General features: G+C 48.8%; 11 protein-coding genes across 13 annotated transcripts; 6 read left to right on the top strand and 5 right to left on the bottom strand.

Annotated features, from left to right (window-relative positions):
* Positions 1-866: 866 nt before the first annotated feature.
* Positions 867-2,531, bottom strand: FVEG_07822 (hypothetical protein). Its single transcript, XM_018896511.1, has 2 exons — positions 2,454-2,531; positions 867-2,383 (listed from the first exon to the last, which is right to left on the bottom strand). The coding sequence occupies exon 2, from the start codon at positions 1,968-1,970 to the stop codon at positions 987-989; it is 984 nt and encodes a 327-aa protein (XP_018753990.1). The 5' UTR covers positions 1,971-2,383; positions 2,454-2,531; the 3' UTR covers positions 867-986.
* Positions 2,532-3,452: 921 nt separating this feature from the next.
* Positions 3,453-4,937, top strand: FVEG_07821 (hypothetical protein). The gene is made up of 2 exons (XM_018896510.1): positions 3,453-3,585; positions 3,932-4,937. The coding sequence occupies exon 2, from the start codon at positions 4,001-4,003 to the stop codon at positions 4,859-4,861; it is 861 nt and encodes a 286-aa protein (XP_018753989.1). The 5' UTR covers positions 3,453-3,585; positions 3,932-4,000; the 3' UTR covers positions 4,862-4,937.
* FVEG_07820 (tyrosyl-tRNA synthetase) lies at positions 4,881-6,465 on the bottom strand. Its single transcript, XM_018896509.1, has 4 exons — positions 5,796-6,465; positions 5,678-5,744; positions 5,385-5,620; positions 4,881-5,323 (listed from the first exon to the last, which is right to left on the bottom strand). Exons 1-4 carry the CDS (start codon positions 6,411-6,413, stop codon positions 5,051-5,053), a joined length of 1,194 nt encoding a protein of 397 aa, XP_018753988.1. The 5' UTR covers positions 6,414-6,465; the 3' UTR covers positions 4,881-5,050.
* An 878-nt stretch (positions 6,466-7,343) lies between these two features.
* On the top strand, positions 7,344-9,554 carry FVEG_07819 (membrane dipeptidase). Its single transcript, XM_018896508.1, has 4 exons — positions 7,344-7,964; positions 8,021-8,233; positions 8,284-8,656; positions 8,709-9,554. Exons 1-4 carry the CDS (start codon positions 7,658-7,660, stop codon positions 9,283-9,285), a joined length of 1,470 nt encoding a protein of 489 aa, XP_018753987.1. The 5' UTR covers positions 7,344-7,657; the 3' UTR covers positions 9,286-9,554.
* Positions 9,131-10,058, bottom strand: FVEG_07818 (30S ribosomal protein S13). Its single transcript, XM_018896507.1, has 3 exons — positions 9,972-10,058; positions 9,872-9,916; positions 9,131-9,814 (listed from the first exon to the last, which is right to left on the bottom strand). The coding sequence occupies exons 1-3, from the start codon at positions 9,972-9,974 to the stop codon at positions 9,503-9,505; spliced, it is 360 nt and encodes a 119-aa protein (XP_018753986.1). The 5' UTR covers positions 9,975-10,058; the 3' UTR covers positions 9,131-9,502.
* Positions 10,059-10,366: 308 nt separating this feature from the next.
* On the top strand, positions 10,367-11,750 carry FVEG_07817 (peptidyl-prolyl cis-trans isomerase B). 3 transcript variants are annotated; one of them, XM_018896506.1, is made up of 4 exons: positions 10,367-10,858; positions 10,921-11,047; positions 11,109-11,305; positions 11,379-11,750. In XM_018896506.1, the coding sequence occupies exons 1-3, from the start codon at positions 10,534-10,536 to the stop codon at positions 11,278-11,280; spliced, it is 624 nt and encodes a 207-aa protein (XP_018753985.1). In that variant the 5' UTR covers positions 10,367-10,533; the 3' UTR covers positions 11,281-11,305; positions 11,379-11,750. The 3 variants fall into 3 exon arrangements, with proteins under 3 accessions (XP_018753985.1, XP_018753983.1, XP_018753984.1); XM_018896504.1 differs by having other exon boundaries at positions 11,109-11,260; positions 11,379-11,717; XM_018896505.1 differs by having other exon boundaries at positions 11,109-11,750.
* A 34-nt stretch (positions 11,751-11,784) lies between these two features.
* Positions 11,785-12,576, top strand: FVEG_07816 (hypothetical protein). The gene is made up of 2 exons (XM_018896503.1): positions 11,785-12,058; positions 12,137-12,576. The coding sequence occupies exons 1-2, from the start codon at positions 11,873-11,875 to the stop codon at positions 12,332-12,334; spliced, it is 384 nt and encodes a 127-aa protein (XP_018753982.1). The 5' UTR covers positions 11,785-11,872; the 3' UTR covers positions 12,335-12,576.
* On the bottom strand, positions 12,469-13,839 carry FVEG_07815 (hypothetical protein). Its single transcript, XM_018896502.1, has 4 exons — positions 13,595-13,839; positions 13,193-13,527; positions 12,892-13,140; positions 12,469-12,836 (listed from the first exon to the last, which is right to left on the bottom strand). The coding sequence occupies exons 1-4, from the start codon at positions 13,687-13,689 to the stop codon at positions 12,697-12,699; spliced, it is 819 nt and encodes a 272-aa protein (XP_018753981.1). The 5' UTR covers positions 13,690-13,839; the 3' UTR covers positions 12,469-12,696.
* A 20-nt stretch (positions 13,840-13,859) lies between these two features.
* On the top strand, positions 13,860-14,875 carry FVEG_07814 (hypothetical protein). The gene is made up of 2 exons (XM_018896501.1): positions 13,860-14,226; positions 14,294-14,875. The coding sequence occupies exons 1-2, from the start codon at positions 14,014-14,016 to the stop codon at positions 14,717-14,719; spliced, it is 639 nt and encodes a 212-aa protein (XP_018753980.1). The 5' UTR covers positions 13,860-14,013; the 3' UTR covers positions 14,720-14,875.
* On the bottom strand, positions 13,891-15,893 carry FVEG_07813 (hypothetical protein). Its single transcript, XM_018896500.1, has 3 exons — positions 15,681-15,893; positions 15,261-15,565; positions 13,891-15,160 (listed from the first exon to the last, which is right to left on the bottom strand). The coding sequence occupies exons 1-3, from the start codon at positions 15,696-15,698 to the stop codon at positions 14,998-15,000; spliced, it is 486 nt and encodes a 161-aa protein (XP_018753979.1). The 5' UTR covers positions 15,699-15,893; the 3' UTR covers positions 13,891-14,997.
* Positions 15,894-16,037: 144 nt separating this feature from the next.
* On the top strand, positions 16,038-17,529 carry FVEG_07812 (hypothetical protein; the record flags this gene model as incomplete). Its single annotated transcript, XM_018896499.1, has 3 exons — positions 16,038-16,379; positions 16,444-17,026; positions 17,073-17,529. The coding sequence occupies exons 1-3, from the start codon at positions 16,166-16,168 to the stop codon at positions 17,527-17,529; spliced, it is 1,254 nt and encodes a 417-aa protein (XP_018753978.1). The 5' UTR covers positions 16,038-16,165.
* Positions 17,530-18,358: the final 829 nt, after the last annotated feature.

The following is an 18,358-nucleotide window of genomic DNA, read 5'->3' as shown; positions in this document are numbered from 1 at the left end:
AGCCCAGCAATGGTCGAAATGGCAGGAGGTGGATCATGTCTTTCTTTCCTGCCTTCCATTCAATCAACAACCGAACCGAGCTTAGCGAATCCACCAAGATGAACCAGGAGGAAGGGACGATGGAACGGGCAACGTTGAACACGAACGTCTCTGTTGCTTTAAAGCCGTTGATACTACGTTATCAAAGTTGCATTAATTCTTTCACTGATGAACTGTAGAAGAGGATTTGAGAACTCTAAAAAGAGATTCAGAGTAAAAGAGTTGCGTACGCATTCCTCAAGTTAATTCTGGCTGGTATTTTTATTTTCCCCTGTCATCGCCAATCTGAAGTTCTGTTGCTATTGCTACGGGCTGTTGAGAGGAACATGACAGCCACAACCAGAGACGCAATCGGCATTTGTGGCCGCTTCAGAGGCCTCTCACTGGGTAACTGTCGGTTGTTAGTGGTTCGGGATCCCCAGCCACTGGCTCAGGGCTGAAGGCTAACCCCTGAGGACAGTCTCCTCGTAAGTTGTGGGGACAGTACCTAATTTTAGAGGTACGTTTCAGAAAGACATTCCTGGGTAGTTCAGGGGTCCGTGTCTATCAAAGCAGGATTCCGTGCTCTCCTATGACGACGGGGGACAAATTCTGGGTTTGAAGATTCTGTTAATCTCACATCTTCGTATATGATTTATTTCCCATAAAATTTGAACATGCTCTCTTTATTCACGCACAATTATACAAGAACAAATGAGTGAGCCGAGGGCTGATTCAGAGCTGGGTCTGATCTGACCTCAGCGCTTGTCGAGGACCTTGGTTCTAACTAAATGCCTAGGTATTCTGGAAGTAGACCACAAGCTGGTTCCATACCAGTAGGAGGCTAAGAACCCGAGATAGAGTTTTATAAATCTGAGATCTTAGACTACAGCTATTAAACAGAGCTTCGGCATGTAGTGTTGCTTCTTTATTCGTCCTGAGCTTTGCTATGCCTACCTTAATCTTCTTCACAACCAAGCAGTAGGGAGGTCTTCATCATCTATGGACAAGCTACTGATGAACGGCGAAGCGACCAAACGTTCCCGATTATAAGCCCAGTCGGATCTTGGAAACTCTTTGTATTCAAGTCTAATACCAACTTGTGAGAGCAAGTCTTCGGTATGACTTTCATCAAACAATTTCTTGACGTCACACGTCACTCGTTTCAGCCTGGGGAATCGACCCTGCTCTCTTCTGAGGTTCGCCAGCCCAGACAACCCCTTCTGTAGACGTTCGGGGGGTGGAGGGAAATCTGGCTCCACAATAGTGAGAGACACGATGCTGGGTGGGAGAAAACTTGCGAGGGACTTCTCATCCGGAAACTCCAAACTCTGGGTGTTGTACACTGCATCGCTGTTGAGGAATAGCTCATGTAGGGCTGTGAAGTTCTCCAGGTGGGGCATCGGGTCCATCTTGGTATCTCGACTCATAAAAGCCCGAATGCGAAGGTCAAGATGAAGCGACTCTAGACTTGTACAGTGCTTCTCGAGGTGTCTGACAACATCGCTTGCCTGAACCTGCCAGTTGTAAAGCTCGTCAATGTGCAAGGAAGTAACTTCTGTGGCTTCATATGTGAAGGCCTTCAGACTCCCGGTACACGACGGGAGGATCTTGGCGAGCTGGTCGGGACTCAGCCTGAAACCTCTGAGGTGAAGGGCCTTCAAGCTCGATATTTCAGGCAATGGTAGTGACTTGTATAGCGTCAGAGCTTCGAGACCTGTCGAGATAGGAATAAGTTGTGATGAAAGCCATTCCAAATCAAAGGCCCCACGAAGCTCGAGATTTCTCAAGGGAAGACTGGATACCCCGAGGACCTTCAATGCCTGCATTTGGTCATATATCTGATGAGTTGAGATGTCAAGAGCCAAGTGCGGGCATCTGGGCAACAAGGCAAGCAGAATAAATAGTAGCTCAGTTGACAGAGTACTCGCATGTAATTTTATGTTCTTCATTGCGTCTGGGGACTGAGCTTTGCCGAGGATGAGTCCTCGAAGGAATGCCTCACGATGAGGTGATGTATCCTTTCTTTGGTCCCAGATATCTGACAGCTTCAGTCCTCTCACATTGGCTACTTGTTTGAAGGTATCGTGGGCATGTCCAAAGTCAATTGATGAAGCTCCTTGTGTGGAATAGAAGAGGACGGCTCTGGTAGATGAGGCGAGATGCCGTTGTGAGGCGACGGTCCTTATGAAGAGGGGCAAGGATATCTGGGTCAAAGACTTCCGCAAGGGCCAGAGAAATACATGGTGAAGAATATCCTGACTGACGTCACGAAGGCGTCTTGAGACGAGACATAGCGACCCCAGTATCTGACGATCCTGGCGGTAGTTGCTGGTGAGTTGTTCAGTGTTATCAGTCAGGTATTCTTGTTTGCCACGACAGTGTAAGCAGAAGTAGCCAAAGATTTGACGTAGTAACTCTGGGGACAAGCTGACAAGGTTAGGTGTGTGTTGTTGGCTCTGAGAGTCCTGGGTCACTTTATGGTGCATTGTATCTACTATAAGTAACGTGTATAATGGAAATAAAGATGAATTAATGACTGTTGTGAGGGCCAAGATACGAGCTATTGGCCATGAAGTAGGGGCTAGGGGAGGAAATAAAACTCGGGACCTTAAGCCTAAGTGACAAAAAGATTTAGGTAACTTAGTCTAGATTTAGGATGAGCTTAGAATACCCTTTGTGGAACTTATTTTGTTATCCTAAATTTAGGCCTTGTGTTTTCTTGCTCCCTAAGGGGGGGGGGGGGGGGGGTTACAGGGATGGAACCAATGAGTACGGTGTATAGGACTTTAACCGCCAACTCATAGAGCAAGTACAGGGTGGAATGAATTCGGGGGACCATTCTATCTGAAACATTTTAAGAATTATCTTCTCTTCTATAAGATAGCCATGTACACTATCCCGAATAGATGGCACTTTATTTATGGTCTATTTAAATTTGTACTGTTTCTGAATGACGTTCTGAGGTTTTTGTTATAACTCTTCTTCCCTTTTACCTAAGTGGGAAAGGATTGACCTATTTTCAGGGCATCACAAAGACCAACCAACGTCAAGGGGTCGATCGAAGACGAGAGAACTGGTCTGTTGGTTTATTAGTGCGGCTGTCACGTTGCGACTCAACCAAGACCAAAGAACTTGATGGCCATTGCCTTTCACAAGGTATCATTCAACTTGGTTCAACCCTGTCGTTAGGTAGTATTCTGCTTGCCTTGCACGGGTAAATCTACGATCTTCAGATGATCTACATCACGTGTATCGCTTCTTGCCGAGCCATCCATCAACTCCATCTCCATCTCCATCTCCATCTTCAGCAGCTCGTAAACTTGCATGCCCAGAGGAAAAGGCAACCAGAAGAGCCCTTGTTGATGCCAACGCAACAAGGAAGGGCCAGTTATTTCCGGTAACGTCGGCCAAAAACTTACGATGCTTCCTCTAAACGAACCGCCCTTAATTGGCGTCTCCTCCCCCTCCAAACCAATAATTGGTCGCTCCCCTTCACTACTTAGCGCTCGGGGACCTGCGTCCCCCACTCACACACTTCCCTAGGTTCTTTGACCATGCCCTGATGTAAGTGCTTTTCGTAGTCGAGGTTCCAAATAGGGACATCATCTCTTTTCGCCAAGGGACCGACCAACCTGAATTGGTCCCAGAATGGGCCCTGATATTCAATTTTGAGGGTTGGTCGGTCCCCTTATAAAGGAGCCTGCATTCTGAAAAGGGTGAGGTCATTTCCTTTCTGGTGTAATTCATTGTTTGTCAGTTACCTTTGTTGTTACTATATAGAGAGCTTGCAGTTCACTCTTTTACTGCAAGACTCACTATCACTCACTCACTCCTTCATTCTTCCTTTCTATTATATTCTATTCTCCTATACTAGGTATTAGTTACATTACTTCTCTTACAATGCCTTCAGTCAACACTTTCATCACCGCCCTCGTGGCTGGTTTTGCCATCGGAGCTCAAGCTGGCCCTTGTAGACCTCATGCCTCAAGCTCTGTTATTCAGTATCCTGTTTCTACCACTCAACAGACCGCAGCCGGAACTTCTACTGCCTACACTGATGTTGCGAGCAAGTCTGAGACCAAGACTTCTCTTTCTACTACCGCTTTGCGAGTCACCAGCACCACCAAAGACGAGTCCGAGCCTGCGACTGCTAAGGAGACAACTACTGGATACCCTGTCGACGAGACAACTTCTTCTGCTGAAACCCTTACGAATGGATCTGCTTATCCTACTTCTGAAGCTGAGGCTACTGAGCCTGCCGCCAAAACTACCTCAACTGCTAAGCAGGACACAACCTCTGATCCTCATACCACACAGGACTCTAGTACTGCTCCCTACACTACAACATCAGTCCCCGAAACCACTTCGAAGCCAAAGACCACTCTCGACACCACTACCGTCGCCCCTACCACCACCTCCAAGCCTACCACAACCACCTCCGCTGCTGCTACCTCCAGCTGTCCTGCCCGCTCTGAGCTCACCTGTGCCAAGACTGGCTTTTTCAGCAACGCAAACAGCAATCTCATCCAAGTCTACTACGATTATACCCTTAGCCAGTGTCAGGAAGAGTGTGACAAGACTGACAACTGCAAGACCATTGGTATCACCACTAGCAACCAGTGTGAGCTCTACGATGCTGCTGTTTCTGCCCTTGGATTTGAGTTTAGGGAGGGCTGGTACTACTCCGTCTACGATGCTTGCTGCTTCAATGGCGAGTAGAAAGGAGGCTGAGCAGGCAGGCATGCCATGCGCAGGTAAATATAATCACTATATATGGGTTGGTATGGGGTGTTTGGGAAACTATTTCGGCTGGAGAAAAACCAATGTCTCACTCAGATAGTTTTGGCACTAATTTACAATTCTTTACATGTTTCAATATATCATTTCGTCTTAGTCTTTCTACTTGGCTACTGAACACTTTTGTTTATCTCAGACTCTTGCTAACATCATTGAATCGCTAATCGTAAATGTGACCCTGTTTGTATTTTGGAAGATGCTTCTTCTCTTTGTTTTATTTTTGAGTTTTTCCTTATGCGGTAGGGTTGGCCTCAGTCGCCTGCACGTCTTTGATTGTCAAGTCCTCGGCTTTCTTCGTCACTTCGGCCTCGGCGTTCTCACCGCCCTTGGCTCCGGGGAATCGGGTTCCCCTGTTCTTGACCTTCTTTTCCTTCTTGACGGGTGGGGGGTAGGCCTTCAATGTGACCTCCTGCCACTCTTTTGAGGCCTCGAATTCAGCCTGGATAGGGCTCATAAGCTCGTGGAATCCCTTGGTCACGGCAGCCTTCAGGTCTTGGGGTGTCAACTAGAAAGTATCCTGTTAGTAACCGTCTTCAGTGATGACGTCATCCATCAAGAGAACATACCACATCGTTTCGGTAATCATCGTGAACCTTCTGAATATCGCTGTAGACCAGGGGTTCGCCTTCACGCCTCTCGACCTTAAACGATCGAAAACCGGCCTTCAAGCCAGAAACTGGCAGCAAGACATACTCCACAAGTGCAAGGACGCCGTTGCCCTCAACCTCCTTGGGAACACACTCAGCCTTGCGAATCTTCTTGGCCACAACGTCAGGTGCGTCAAGGAGGTCGATCTTGCTATCTAAAAGTCATCTGTTAGCATTTCTTCACATCAGGCGTGTCGGGACGAAGCTCTTACTCTCATCGCTTGAGCTCATCTTGTTTCCGTTCAAGCCAGCAACCATGGGGTTCATGAGATGGGCACGCTTATAAAGTCAGTAAGTATACTGTGTTTTATCCAGAGGGCACAAACGCACCTTTCGGTATCCGAGCTTGGGCAACCACTCAGTGGCAGCTGTGAAAAGCTTTCTCTGATCGACACCACCAAACTGAACATCGCAGTCGAGATACTGCTCATCCAATACCTGTAGTAGAGGGTACATAAGGCCACTTAGGGGCGCATTGCCAGTCTGCTTGACCACCTCAGCGCCAGCCTTCTTGGCATCGTGCTCGGATACCACTGAGGCAAGCTTGTAGAGATCCATCACATAGTCGGCGGTTTTTTGATAGGAGCTTCCAAAGACGAAGCGCAGCTGATCGGTGGGGACTCCGCAGGCCTTAAGCATTTCAGTGATAACGAATTTGTAGTACTCGGCGCGCTTCTCCACGAGCTCAATTGGAGCCTTGAGGTTATCGAGGAAGCCATGGATGTCGGCAAGCAACACAGTGACTTCGCAACCGGCAGCGAGGTACTGCGCTATCTTGACGGCGGGCACGAAGTAACCACAGTGCGGACGGCCAGTTGTAGCGGTACCCCAATAGATCTTTGGGTTTCTGCCCTCGGCGAGGATGGACTCGATGATCTCGGGATTGAGAACCTCGGCGAGATTTTCCTTGATGAGGGCGAGCCTCTCTTCTGTTGACTGACTCGACATCTTGCGTACCTGAGGAATTATACAGAGATCGGTTGACTTCAGGCCTGCCCCTCCAAAAGTCGACGTTGGGAGTCACTCCCACTCACGACCTTAAGAACCACCCCGCCGGAATCGGAACCTGGCTTTTCCGATCATTTAGTCCATCTCATGGATCGTAAATCTGAATATGGTCTAAGTTTTAGGAATAACATAATCTAAACTTATCTAAATTTTATACAGCTCTTCAAAACTTATCATAAATTGTCTCTATTTCAGTAACTCATAAGAGAAAGCCTTGATCAATAGCTACATCAGATCGTACTCTCGAATTATGAAGAGAAAGACTCTCGTATCCAATGCCTCCTCCATGCAACTATAGAAAACGGAGAATACCGTTTTAGTTACGGTGTCATAACGGACTGAGAGTGGGGCTAAAATTGCTCTTCTGGCTTTTGGGGTTCACCGTAGTGGCATAGGTACCCTTGAGCTTGCACACTTGCATAACTATTATATGCATAATTACTGGAAATGCCCTAACGGACATCTCGGAACAGTAGAGCCATCTAAGTACCTACGAGCGCTAAGGCAGCCTCCACCTTTCATTCGAAGCAGACAATTGTGTTCAAAACTTTCAAGCCGTTTGATTGAAACCTGAGAGTACTCTGACTATCCCTCGCTTCTAGGTGTTTCTTCTCTTGCTAAGCACCATGTATTCATCTATGATTGGGGACTAAGTGCATGATAATAGTAGATATGTAAGGCAATGAGAGCGAGTTGATGGTGTTTGACGATGTCCTCTTTCGTGGTTGATATGTGAAGCTAGGTATACCTCATAAAGTTAGTGTCCGCTGCTCCTCTACCCAGAAGTGGTTAGCCTCTCCATGGCTTGGCCAGAGGTCATCCAAATCAAAACCTAGGTTGCCCGTTGGAACCAGATTTGGGGAGTTCTGTTTTCTATGCCAAATCAAATAGCCAGAATCCTTCGTGTCAGCTACCTAAGAAACCTGTAGATTTAATGGCATATTTTGTATTTAATTTGGATATCCTCTTCTTGTGCGAGTTGAGTCCCAGAACAACTGACAGATGTCTGTCTGAGCGTACCGTATTTGTCAGCCCGTGAGTTCAGGGCGTTACATCTTGATCCCTGTGCCCTTTAACTTTGCCCAACTCAACGACTTCAACTCATCTACAGCGTTATATCACTTTCTTATTCACATCAATCTCTCCTTGCATTGATTCATTGTTCATTTCATTTTGTCATCACAATGGGGCGGCAGGAACCTCTCCTCCTATCATACAATACCACTCGGCCATCGAGAACCAGGGGCGCAAACAGATCAGTCAAGGGAGGCTTATTATCCCAACTTCATACAGGCTCACATCATGAAGCTCCCTCTACGCCCAAGTTAACACCTCGAAAGACTATCATAGCTATTTTCTTAGCACTCTTAGGGCTCAGCCTGTTGCATAGGCCAGTCAGTAATCGTTACAATGGTGTTCCTCGCTATGGAAACGGATTGCGAACGCCCGAGGAGCGAGCACGACATATCCTCAGCCATACGCCATTGATAGGTATGGAGACCTGTGCCCTTGTCATGATCAGATGTGTATTGACATAGTAACTCCAGACGGGCATGTTGACTTTCCAATCGTGCTACGTTTCGCATATGGCAACCAGATTTATGATGACAACTTCACCCAGCCATTCGAGCAGGGTGGGCTTCCTGGACACGTTGACTTGCATCGTCTTCGCCAGGGTCAGAGTGGTGGTGCATTCTGGAGTCTGTTTGCTCCATGTCCATCAAATGGTTCCGACTTCTCAGACGAGAACTATGCTTCGAGTAAGCTATCATGGTTCTTGATTCATATGGCTTGCTAATCACATATATAGGCGTACAGTTCACATTGGACCAGATTGACGTTATGAGCAGGCTGCAGGCGGTCTATCCTAGCCACTTCTCTGAAAAGGTCGACAGCTCTAACGCCTTTGAGGCCTTCAAGCAGGGCAAGCTCATCTCACCCTTTGGTATCGAGGGTCTACATCAGATTGGCAACAAGTTGTCTAACCTCCGTCGTTTTCATGAGCTTGGTGTGCGCTACGCTACCTTGACTCATAACTGTCACAACAAGTTTGCCGATGCTGCGATTTTGTCAGACCCTGACCGGAAGGCTGAGCCATTGTGGGGAGGCGTGAGCCCCCTGGGTCGCAAGCTTATCGGCGAGATGAACCGCATTGGCATGATTGTTGATCTTTCTCATGTCAGGTATGTTGGACTCACTTCCCGCCATGAACCCAATCCTAACCAATGATGCTAGCGAGGATACTATGTTGGATGTACTAGGCGGCAAGGATGAATGGGCTGGCTCTGAAGCCCCCATCATCTTCTCTCACAGCTCCGCCTGGAGCGTCTGCCCTCATCCTCGAAACGTCAAGGACAATGTTCTGCAACTCGTCAAGAAGCGAAACTCCCTAGTCATGGTCAACATCGCCCCTGACTTCATCTCTTGTGTTGACACCGGAAATGAAAATGGTCTTCCTGAGTTTTATCCCCAGAACTCGACTCTTGCACACGCAGCTCAACACATTATCTACATCGGTAACCTGATCGGTTACGATCATGTTGGTATCGGCACCGACTTTGACGGCATTCCATCTGTTCCTGCAGGTCTTGAAGATGTCACCAAATATCCTGACCTGATAGCCGAACTCCTTCGACAGGGTGTCAGCAATGTTGATGCAGCCAAGGTTGTTGGAGGTAATCTGCTACGTGTGTGGAAAGATGTCGACACTGTTGCTGCTAAGCTGCAGGCCAATGGGCAGCTGCCCCTAGAGGATGATTTGCCAAAGATGAAGTTTGACGAAGCTCAAGAGGCTTCATTGGGACATGCGTAAAGTTGTTAGTACCGCGCTTGAACGCGGCCATATAGATTTCATTTCCATTTGATCGTACATTATATATACAAGTCTGGTATGACAAGGAGATAGCCTTGCTGGTTGTCTCTCCTCGGTGTATTCTCTCTAGCATTTAGACATGCCATAACATCCTCTCGGGGGATATTTGCCGACCTTCATACCCAATTCCAGGTAACCCACTCTTCCAATGATGCGCTTAACCTCGTCGTTCCACCCTGTTGAGTCTGTTGGCCGTCGCCGTCTGTGTCCTTGTTCGTTGACCACGGACTGGCAGACCCATTGCGTGGCGTCTACCCCGGTATGATCCCATATCCTTTAGTCGTCGAATATTCTCTTGTAACAAGCGGCGGGCGTCCGTTTCGATAGTCATTTGTGATAATTCGGCCGTAATGGAGGTGACGGTTCTGGGAGCGAGGGATCCGACCTTGGCGAGCTTGTGAATCGAGTATTTTGCCATAATTCGGGCAGATACTGTGGGCCCAAGGGCATAGAAGGACTCGAGGGCTTTCTATCGGAGGGTATGGTGTGAGAATGGATGAGAGCACTCGGTTACTGCCAGACTTACCTTGACGAGCTTCTGGTCGCCGAAGCTGACCCCTGCGAGGAAAACCTGTTTGTTGTTAAACTCCAATTGTTTGAGGGACAAGAACAGGGTGCAAACATACCATGGTGACAGATTATCGTGGGTATCACAGTCGCATGCCTAGATCTCCAAACCGAAGCCGACCAGACGTGCAGTTGGAAAAAGATGGACAATTCGGTAAAACTCGGGTTAATTGCTGCACCAAAGTGTACGAGATGGCCACCAGGGAGCTCCAGCACGGCGGGGTCCACTGGAGAAGTGAGCCGCGACAGGGGAATGAGGCTCTGACTTAAAAGTTAGTGTAACTCTACGTTCAAGCCCATATTCATCATGTCGAATCTTTTCTGTCGCCTCACGGCCCTAAATGCGCAGGGCACCAATGAAAGAACTCGCTCCTCCGGTGGCTTTAGCCGCTGAAACATGCTGGAACGCAGAGTGAGCTCTCCACTCCCAGTCCGGCAGCGGGGACCATCTGCAGGTAGTTTAGCGTGTAGGTCCCCCAATTGCGCACGCAGCGGGGACCAGCTCCCCCCGGTCAGTGGCTATCTCTACGGTATAAGTGTCCCTTCCCGTCCCTCCTCTCCAACCTTTCCCTTTCTCTGCCTCCGTCTTTGTATTCTTTGGTCATCAGAGAAACAACAATCATGTTCAATCTTCGTCGCCTTTTCGTGTCGGCCCTGGTCCTTGGGCTCGGCCTCCTCTTCCTCGCCCAGACAGCTGAGGCTGCCAAGGGCCCCAAGATCACCCACAAGGTCTTCTTCGACATTGAGCAGGGTGACCAGAAGCTCGGCCGTGTCGTTATGGGCCTCTACGGCAAGACTGTCCCCGAGACAGCTGAGAACTTCCGCGCTCTGGCTACTGGTGAGAAGGGCTTTGGTTATGAGGGTTCTGCTTTCCACCGTGTCATCAAGAACTTTATGATCCAGGGCGGTGACTTCACCAAGGGTGACGGCACCGGTGGCAAGTCCAGTAGGTTGCGATAGCTTCGTCTCGCTCCAATCCATCCACCAATTGCTAACATTTGCCTTCAGTCTACGGTGACCGCTTCAAGGATGAGAACTTCAAGCTCAAGCACACCAAGAAGGGTCTCCTCTCCATGGCCAACGCCGGTCGCGACACCAACGGCTCCCAGTTCTTCATCACCACCGTTGTCACCTCGTAAGTGCAACTCCGTCTCCAATGAACCAATTGCAATCGCAATACTAACAACCATCCCCAGGTGGCTCGATGGCAAGCACGTCGTCTTCGGTGAGGTCCTCGAGGGCTACGACATCGTCGAGAAGATCGAGAACACCAAGACTGGCGGTGCCGACCGACCCGTCGAGGCGGTCAAGATCGCCAAGAGCGGCGAGCTTGATGTCCCCCCTGAAGGTATTCACGTTGAGCTCTAAGAGGCAACACTCTTGTTTTGCACCAGTCCGTTGCCTCGCCCTCATTGATAATCCTAAAAAGGCCGGATTTGCTGATGCGTAGCCTTCGCCTCAATTAGACCTTTACGGCACATCTGAATTCGCTGCGGAGGAGGTTTCCGCTGGTTGGTCTCCTCTCCAGAAGGCTGGCCTCTTTGCTGTTGTCGCTGGTCTTGTCTTTGTTGGACTTCGCCACGCCCGTCAGCGCTCTCGATTCTAAGCGACTCGAGACTCACTATTCAATAAGAGACAATACAACACCGACCATATCAAGACCATATCTGTGTTTCGATCTATACCAACTACTACTGCTCGTCCTTATCAATTGTAGAACTATAGCTTAAATTTATGGTGAATTGGCATTATATTCCGTCTTGTCAATGATGTAGCACGTAGCTCTACCTAGTACAAACATCCCTGTCACGTGGGGCTCACTTCACCACCAAGTCCGCCCCCCCGCCATAGAAGAAAAAAAGTTGTGTAAGTATTAGACAACATCAATTTTACGATTCTCGATCTCTTATACGACTACCTTGTTTAACACAGCTTCTGTTCATTTTTCTCCGGAATCAAGATGAAGGTCCTCAGCCTCAACTTCCTCACTTGCGCCGTCAAGGCCTGCAAGTCCTCTAAAGACTCATACCCTCTTCACCCCAAGGACGCTGAACTCGTCCAAGACGATATTGAGTTGAACCCTGACATGATCCTCAACGTGCTTCCCCGTCTTGACTGGACGGCTCTTTGCACAACGGCCTCTGAGGTGAGTTAGCGAGAACAAGGCGATCATGAAACTCGCCGTGTGTTGTTGAAACAAGTTTCTGACACTTTCATGTTACAGTTGGGTTTCCCTCAGCTCCCTGAACAGCCTCCCACAGCAGTTGAGCTTCGAGCTGATGAGAAGACCCTCAAGGATCTTCACCATCTTCTTCTCGAGACTCAAATGTCCGAGGGAAAACTCGTTTGTGGCAACTGTGGGCACGAATACGCCGTCAAGGAGGGTATTGCCAACTTTTTGCTGCCCAGCCACCTGGTATAAAGATGACAATACGATTCAAGATTAGTTACGTTTGCAAAAGCCCATTGGCGATGCATCACCACTAGAGAGGTCAGGTTGTTGTGACCGGAGGTGTCATAACGGAGTTTGGCGTTAAATGTCTTAATAGCGTTGAATCGCATCTGGAAAAAGTATTCAATAAATTTGGGCCAAGACCCTTTATCTGGATCCCCGACCCTATGTCCTGTCCTGTCTACAGCTGATGCTCGCAACATTACATGCCGATACTAATCCTCCCATCAAGTCGCACCAAAGGAACCCAAACTCCGTAATCTGATATACAAGTATCATTCCACATGGAAGACCGATACATGAACAGTGCTCGTTTATTTAGTACAAGTGGTTTACTGCTGCTTCTTTTGAGCAGCAGGGCCCATGTCCTTCTCAAAAGCGCCGTAGGAGACCTCAAGGCTAGCCAGAGCCCGCAGACCAACGCCAAGCAGGGAGAACAACACAATGGCAGCGATGATTCCCATGAAGATACCTACAATTAATTAGTACGAAGTCAAGGGTGCGCAAATTATGCCAGGGAAGCTTACCAGGAGTAAAGAACTGGTACTTCTCAAATAGACCACGGGTATCGCGTGTGGCGTTGCCAGGCTTCTCTGCATTGTCCGAGACATCGCGCTTCAAGTCCATGTGCAGGGGCTCGATGAATTCGGGCTCGTAGATGGTCTTCTCGGACTTAGATGCGGCCGTCTTGGCCTTGGTGGATGGCGTGCCAACGAAAAGTACAGTGTATGAATCGTTCAGCCATTGCTCACTCTCCTCCCATTGCTTGATAACGTCTGTAATATGGTCAGAATTTGAACTCGAAGCGGCTTTCAACCTATAACGGACCTTGCTCGTTGGTCGAAGCCTTGATTACGATGAAATGAGGCTTGACCTTCTTTGCCTGCTCGTAACACGCCCTCTTGATATAGTCCTGGATCGCAGGCGCATCGATCGACTCGCCAACAACCTCGGGCACAATAAGCTTACCCTGGATTTCCTTGCGGTCGATAGCACGGTGAAGGTTGGGCATGGAGTTCGGTCGTCGAAGATCAGCCGCGTTGACACCCTCGTGAGCAATCAGGACGTAATTATCAGTCGGACATGAAGTCAAGAGGTCCTGGACCTGCTCGAGAGCTTGGGATCGCGTCTGGATGTGGTTGTTGCTGGGTGCATCGGAGAACCTTGATCGTCATCGTCAGTAGGGAGCTCCAAGTATAGAAAGATAGGACACGGAGGCGCGCGTCATACTTGGAGGTAGAAAACATAACCAATGGCCATGAGTCTGAGAACGCGGCGGCGGAACCGCTGAGCGCAAGAGCGCTGGCGAGAATTTGAAGACGCATCACGGATGATATTTGCTGGTTATTGGGCGTTGTGTCTGCCTATCGATTCCAGCTTGTGATGATAATGCTAGCATTGAGAGAGCTGATGCAGTAGCAGCCACCTTACGTAACTATCCCGGTGCATACAAAGCCCCGTTATATGCACACCTCGGTGAGAGCTGGGATCCATTCCGTTGTGGAGCTTCCCTGGGAAAGTTTCGCGACTGTGGATTTTTCGATGTTCAGGATGCTACCTATTCTTGCTATTGTAGCCAACAAATAGTTTACTCAATACCTTTTCAAGTTTTTATCTGCACTCCACGACTATTGTACACATAAGCAATCATGTTCGCCAAACCAAGACCCAAAAAGAGCATTCTGCCTCCGCCATCTAAGAAGCGAAAGATGACATCTGCTGTCGAGGAGGTTAACTTCGACTTTGAGGCGCGACAGGAATATTTGACTGGTTTCCATAAGCGCAAGCAACAGCGTATCAAGAATGCTCAAGAAGAGGCTGCCAAGAGGGCTCGCCAGGAGAAGCTGGAATTGCGAAAACAGGTACGCCCAAATTTTCAGGCGAAATTACGACGGTTAATTTCGAATGGTACTAATTCATTCTGCTTAGATACGAGAAGAACGAAAGCGCGATGTCGAAGAGCACGTCCAGACCGTAAACAGATTATTGCAGGAGTCGGCAGCTGCTGGAGCAGTTGAGCAGGAATCTGACGAGGAAGACGGGGAGTGGGACGGTTTTCCTGATCAGCCAGAGCTGGATATTGTTGACCACGAAGAGGAGTACATCGACGAAGATCGTTATACCACTGTCACGGTCGAATCTGTTTCTGTGACAAGAGATGGATTACACAAATCCCAAGTCGACGATAAGGATAATGAGGAGGACAAAAAGGTTGAAGAACCGAAGGACGATCAAAAAGCAAAGTCACGACGGGAACCCAAGAAAAAGAAGAAGAAGTTCCGATACGAGACCAAGTTCGAGAGGCAGTTGACGGATAAGAAGCAGAGAATCAAGAAGGCAAAGAGGAGGGCATGATAAAGTACGTTTGAGCTCAATGGATTTGGACAACATAGAAGGATGTAAGAAGCGCACAATTTACAAAAGATACCCTTTGAGAAAAGCCAGCTTCAATCAGCTAGTAGTAGAAACGTAACATGACATGCGGCAACTGCTCCATTCGCTCATCTGACCAACACCTGGAAATACCTGCAACCAAGGCACCATACAACTGGACGAGTATACTGATGTCTGCGGACATGCTAACGAACATGGATCCTGCATCCGGCGCGAGTGTGTGAAAGGTTGAGAATAAATTAGATGTTGCCAATCTCGGCCTGGAGCTCCTCCAGCTCCTTCTGGAGAGTGGTGTACTTCTGCGACATCTCCTCGTACTTGGACTCCCACTGATCACGCTCGTTCTCAAGGGCTTGCACCTTTCGCTCGAAGTGTCCGGCCTTGACGTCGGTCTGTCGGAGCCTAGAGAATCACTCTGTCAATCGTTGCATCATGTATGGTGCTCAAATTTGATGGTTGTGGAAATGGCGGTAAGGGGGCTTGCTAGGGGGTCTCAACGTACTTCTCGTTGGCCTCACGGAGTGTCTTATCGGCATCCTCGGCCTCCTCCTCGAGGAGTTGCAGCCTTCGCTGAAGAGTTTCGTTTTGAGTACCGTGCTGCTGGCCCTCATCGGCGGCCTTCTTGAAATCCTTGACGGCGTTCTCAAGCTTCTCGACCTCGCCCTCGAGGAGGTTGTTCTTGTGCTGGAGAGAGGTGATTTCCTGCTCCTTTGACAGGTTCTCTTGCTCGAGAACCTTGACCTTGCTCTGGAGCTCCTCAACCTTGCCACTGGCCTCGTCGGCCTCCAGACGGAGCTGGTTCATTTTCTATCCACCATCGCCATATTAGCATGGGTCGACGACCGACGATAGTTTACCCCTCCACAACGGTTCCTTTTAGGTTGCCATGGCGGGGTAGCATGGAACTTTTTGGACAACTAACCTCCTTGATGCGATCCATTTTGATAAGCGGCGAAAGGGTTGTTTAGGTTGAAGAAAAGGCTGAAGGGAAACCGGCGATGAAGACAGAGGTCGTGTTGTTCGGATGTAAGATGAAGCGGTTAAGTACCTATCAAGAAAGGGGAGGAGTGATGCCCCTCCACAGCTGCCCCGGTGGAGGCCGCGTCTGAGTATAGCCCCATTGGCTTGTGGCGGTCGTTGAGGTGTGGCGCTCACATGCCGGCACTTTCCACTGTAAACCCAGGGAACATGCACCCAAAGATAGCGGTTGCCCCGCCAGCCAGCACAGACCGACCAAAACATCCCGGCCGTAAAGGTCCTGGCAGATGACCAAATGACCCTTTCATCTTCCAACCGTAATTACCTCTTTGATTAATGAATTCAATGACGGGATCAACATCTGCCTAATTCCATCCCGGAGACAAGACAAAGTTATACTGAGTCTTTGATTCGCTCGTAGTAGCCATCATGTTGGCGGCGCATCGCGACCAAGAGAATCTGGTCGTTAGCCAGCAAGTTCCGACCAAACAGCAACACAATGCACGATTTCCAAAAACCCCATCTCGATTTCCTCAACATGACGAGAATGCTCCCACAGCCTTTACTGGCAAGACCGGATTGGGTGGAGTGAAGACACTGAACAAAGGCAATGGAACACGACAGGCCATGGTCACCCCAATGGGTACGCATGATTCTTTTTCTTTCCAGGACAAAGAACAATCCGCTAATTTGAGATGTGCTATCAGGTACCCAGAATCGAGCTCCTCTAGGCAACAAGACCACCAATGCCAAGGCTAAGAACGGGCAGCTTGGTGGTGTTAAGAACATCATCCAGGGTATTGAGCAAACGCAACTCAAGCCAACGGCACAGAAGCCCAAGCAGCGACCAGTGGATCTTGCACCTCTTGAGATTCGACTCAAGGAAGAACAGAAACCCATCGAGCCACAGGAAGAAGAGCCGGAATATGCCCCGCCGATGCCCAAGGATCTCCCATATGAATCGGACTGCTTCCCCAAAGATATGCTGACCCTCGAGGGCTTGAAGAAGGAAAATATTATGAAGGGATACTATCAGCATTTCTACAACCCAATCGATGATGACGGTGTCTCTCTACAAGACCGGCAGCTTGCAGAGACAATGAAGAAAGTTGCTGCCAAGGCGGAGGAGCGAAATAAGCAAGAGAGGGCAGCTTTAGCCTTCAACATTGACGATCTTTCAGACACCGAAGTGCAGATCAGGGCACCAGCACCAAAGGCTTCTATTGCGGACTCGGAGCGAAAGGTCAAAGGGCATCCGAACCAAGCAGCCTTCGAGTCTGGCATCAAGGCGTGCTGCCTCTGCTTTGTCCATCCACTCAGACGCCAGTAGCAACAGCAAGGCTTCGAGTGTGGCACGAACAACAAAGATTCGAAAGCCTCTCACCTCTTTATATCAAAGCAAGAAGCCTGTCGCCAGAAGTGTGGTGCCTGCCAAGACATCGCCTGCAGAGAGTGCTACTGGCGTAGCTGCATCCCGAACCACCATCGGCTACAACCGAGGTAGATCAGCATCCTCAATGGTCAACGCTCAACGTCGCGGGCCTACGGCGCCTGTTGGAACACAGCGTGCTGTCAAGCCCGTCGAGACAGTCAACTCTTTTCAGTCTGATCTTACTATCACCCCAGCTCGCCTCCGCCAGGCGGTAAAGCAGCAGCAGGAAGCCAAGCCGAGACCTCAGTTCATGTCTATCTTCGATGAGGATGAAGATGACGATGATCTCCCACCTCTGAGCCAGCCGCTTGACATCTCCGACGATGAAGAGGAGGAGTTTGAGCTGAAGCTGAACTTCTAAGCCATCATCTTGTACTGTAAAAATATTTGGCGTTTAGGAAGAAGCTTATCGCGATATTAATATGGGCGACGAGACGGAGTTAGGAAGGTTCTGGATTGACAGGTCACAATGGCCGTGCTTTCTTTTATGTCTGCATGCCGGATGGTTTAAATCGAAATATCAGCTACGCCTGGCACACGTTGAATCGATTTGTTAATAGTGAGTTGACCTGACTTGTACTTTGATATGGTTTTTAAGGCACGTTTCTATAACTATAAAGAGTCTTAGCGTGCATGTGAAACGGTACAGGTTAGGTATGATGAAAATTGGCTTCTACCACAGTACTAAATTTGGCAAGCTGCATCTGGGGTATCACGGGATTGATGCTATTTGCGGTATTTCTCTTGACAAAAATACATAAAAATATGTTGTCTTGCCTTTGTTCACTGACAAGCATCTCTTCCATCTTTGTTCTTTCGATTAGATGGAATCCTTGGACAAAGGCCTCGCTTTCATGCATGATGACATCTCCCTTGTTTCCAAATAAGGCACCTTGGCAAGCGAATGGTTCAAACAACGGTGAACAAGGTACGGACATATTAAGATGAGGCACCGCATTGGTTATGACAAACGGACACTGAAGCCCAATACCAAAGCACGAGGGAGTTTGCAGCAAAATAACGGATAAACCGATTCATCCAATCCAATAACTACCACACGAACCTAAGTCCACTGACGCGGTGCCAGTGCCAGTCCAATACTTGAAGTCTTGTGGGACGCGTTAATTGGCAACCAAACACTAACCCACTCACCCACCAATCGTGTATCAATCCAAACATAACATCCAATC

The sequence above is a fragment of the Fusarium verticillioides genome, chromosome 3, assembly GCF_000149555.1.
Source record: "Fusarium verticillioides 7600 chromosome 3, whole genome shotgun sequence".
In the NCBI taxonomy this organism is placed as follows: domain Eukaryota; kingdom Fungi; phylum Ascomycota; class Sordariomycetes; order Hypocreales; family Nectriaceae; genus Fusarium; species Fusarium verticillioides.
The sequence above is the reverse complement of the archived record's forward strand: the minus strand, read 5'-3'. Positions and strand labels throughout refer to the sequence as shown.

Bases quoted from the DNA above. Each gene is read 5' to 3' on its own strand.
- FVEG_07822 (XM_018896511.1), bottom strand. From the start codon at position 1,970: ATGAAGAACATAAAATTACATGCGAGTACTCTGTCAACTGAGCTACTA.
- FVEG_07821 (XM_018896510.1), top strand. From the start codon at position 4,001: ATGCCTCAAGCTCTGTTATTCAGTATCCTGTTTCTACCACTCAACAGA.
- FVEG_07820 (XM_018896509.1), bottom strand. From the start codon at position 6,413: ATGTCGAGTCAGTCAACAGAAGAGAGGCTCGCCCTCATCAAGGAAAAT. The intron at 5,621-5,677 runs GTAAGAGCTTCG...GATGACTTTTAG, and splicing joins GATGAGCTCAAGCGATGAGA to ATAGCAAGATCGACCTCCTT. The intron at 5,324-5,384 runs GTATGTTCTCTT...GATACTTTCTAG, and splicing joins ATGATTACCGAAACGATGTG to TTGACACCCCAAGACCTGAA.
- FVEG_07819 (XM_018896508.1), top strand. From the start codon at position 7,658: ATGGGGCGGCAGGAACCTCTCCTCCTATCATACAATACCACTCGGCCA. The intron at 7,965-8,020 runs GTATGGAGACCT...TAGTAACTCCAG, and splicing joins CAGCCATACGCCATTGATAG to ACGGGCATGTTGACTTTCCA. The intron at 8,234-8,283 runs GTAAGCTATCAT...TCACATATATAG, and splicing joins AGACGAGAACTATGCTTCGA to GCGTACAGTTCACATTGGAC.
- FVEG_07818 (XM_018896507.1), bottom strand. The intron at 9,815-9,871 runs GTAAGTCTGGCA...ACCCTCCGATAG, and splicing joins GCGACCAGAAGCTCGTCAAG to AAAGCCCTCGAGTCCTTCTA.
- FVEG_07817 (XM_018896504.1), top strand. From the start codon at position 10,534: ATGTTCAATCTTCGTCGCCTTTTCGTGTCGGCCCTGGTCCTTGGGCTC. The intron at 10,859-10,920 runs GTAGGTTGCGAT...ATTTGCCTTCAG, and splicing joins CGGCACCGGTGGCAAGTCCA to TCTACGGTGACCGCTTCAAG. The intron at 11,261-11,378 runs GTATTCACGTTG...CGCCTCAATTAG, and splicing joins GCTTGATGTCCCCCCTGAAG to ACCTTTACGGCACATCTGAA.
- FVEG_07816 (XM_018896503.1), top strand. From the start codon at position 11,873: ATGAAGGTCCTCAGCCTCAACTTCCTCACTTGCGCCGTCAAGGCCTGC. The intron at 12,059-12,136 runs GTGAGTTAGCGA...TTCATGTTACAG, and splicing joins TTTGCACAACGGCCTCTGAG to TTGGGTTTCCCTCAGCTCCC.
- FVEG_07815 (XM_018896502.1), bottom strand. From the start codon at position 13,689: ATGCGTCTTCAAATTCTCGCCAGCGCTCTTGCGCTCAGCGGTTCCGCC. The intron at 13,528-13,594 runs GTATGACGCGCG...ATGACGATCAAG, and splicing joins GTTATGTTTTCTACCTCCAA to GTTCTCCGATGCACCCAGCA. The intron at 12,837-12,891 runs GTAAGCTTCCCT...AATTAATTGTAG, and splicing joins GTACCAGTTCTTTACTCCTG to GTATCTTCATGGGAATCATC.
- FVEG_07814 (XM_018896501.1), top strand. From the start codon at position 14,014: ATGTTCGCCAAACCAAGACCCAAAAAGAGCATTCTGCCTCCGCCATCT. The intron at 14,227-14,293 runs GTACGCCCAAAT...CATTCTGCTTAG, and splicing joins AGCTGGAATTGCGAAAACAG to ATACGAGAAGAACGAAAGCG.
- FVEG_07813 (XM_018896500.1), bottom strand. The intron at 15,161-15,260 runs GTACGTTGAGAC...GTGATTCTCTAG, and splicing joins CTCCGTGAGGCCAACGAGAA to GCTCCGACAGACCGACGTCA.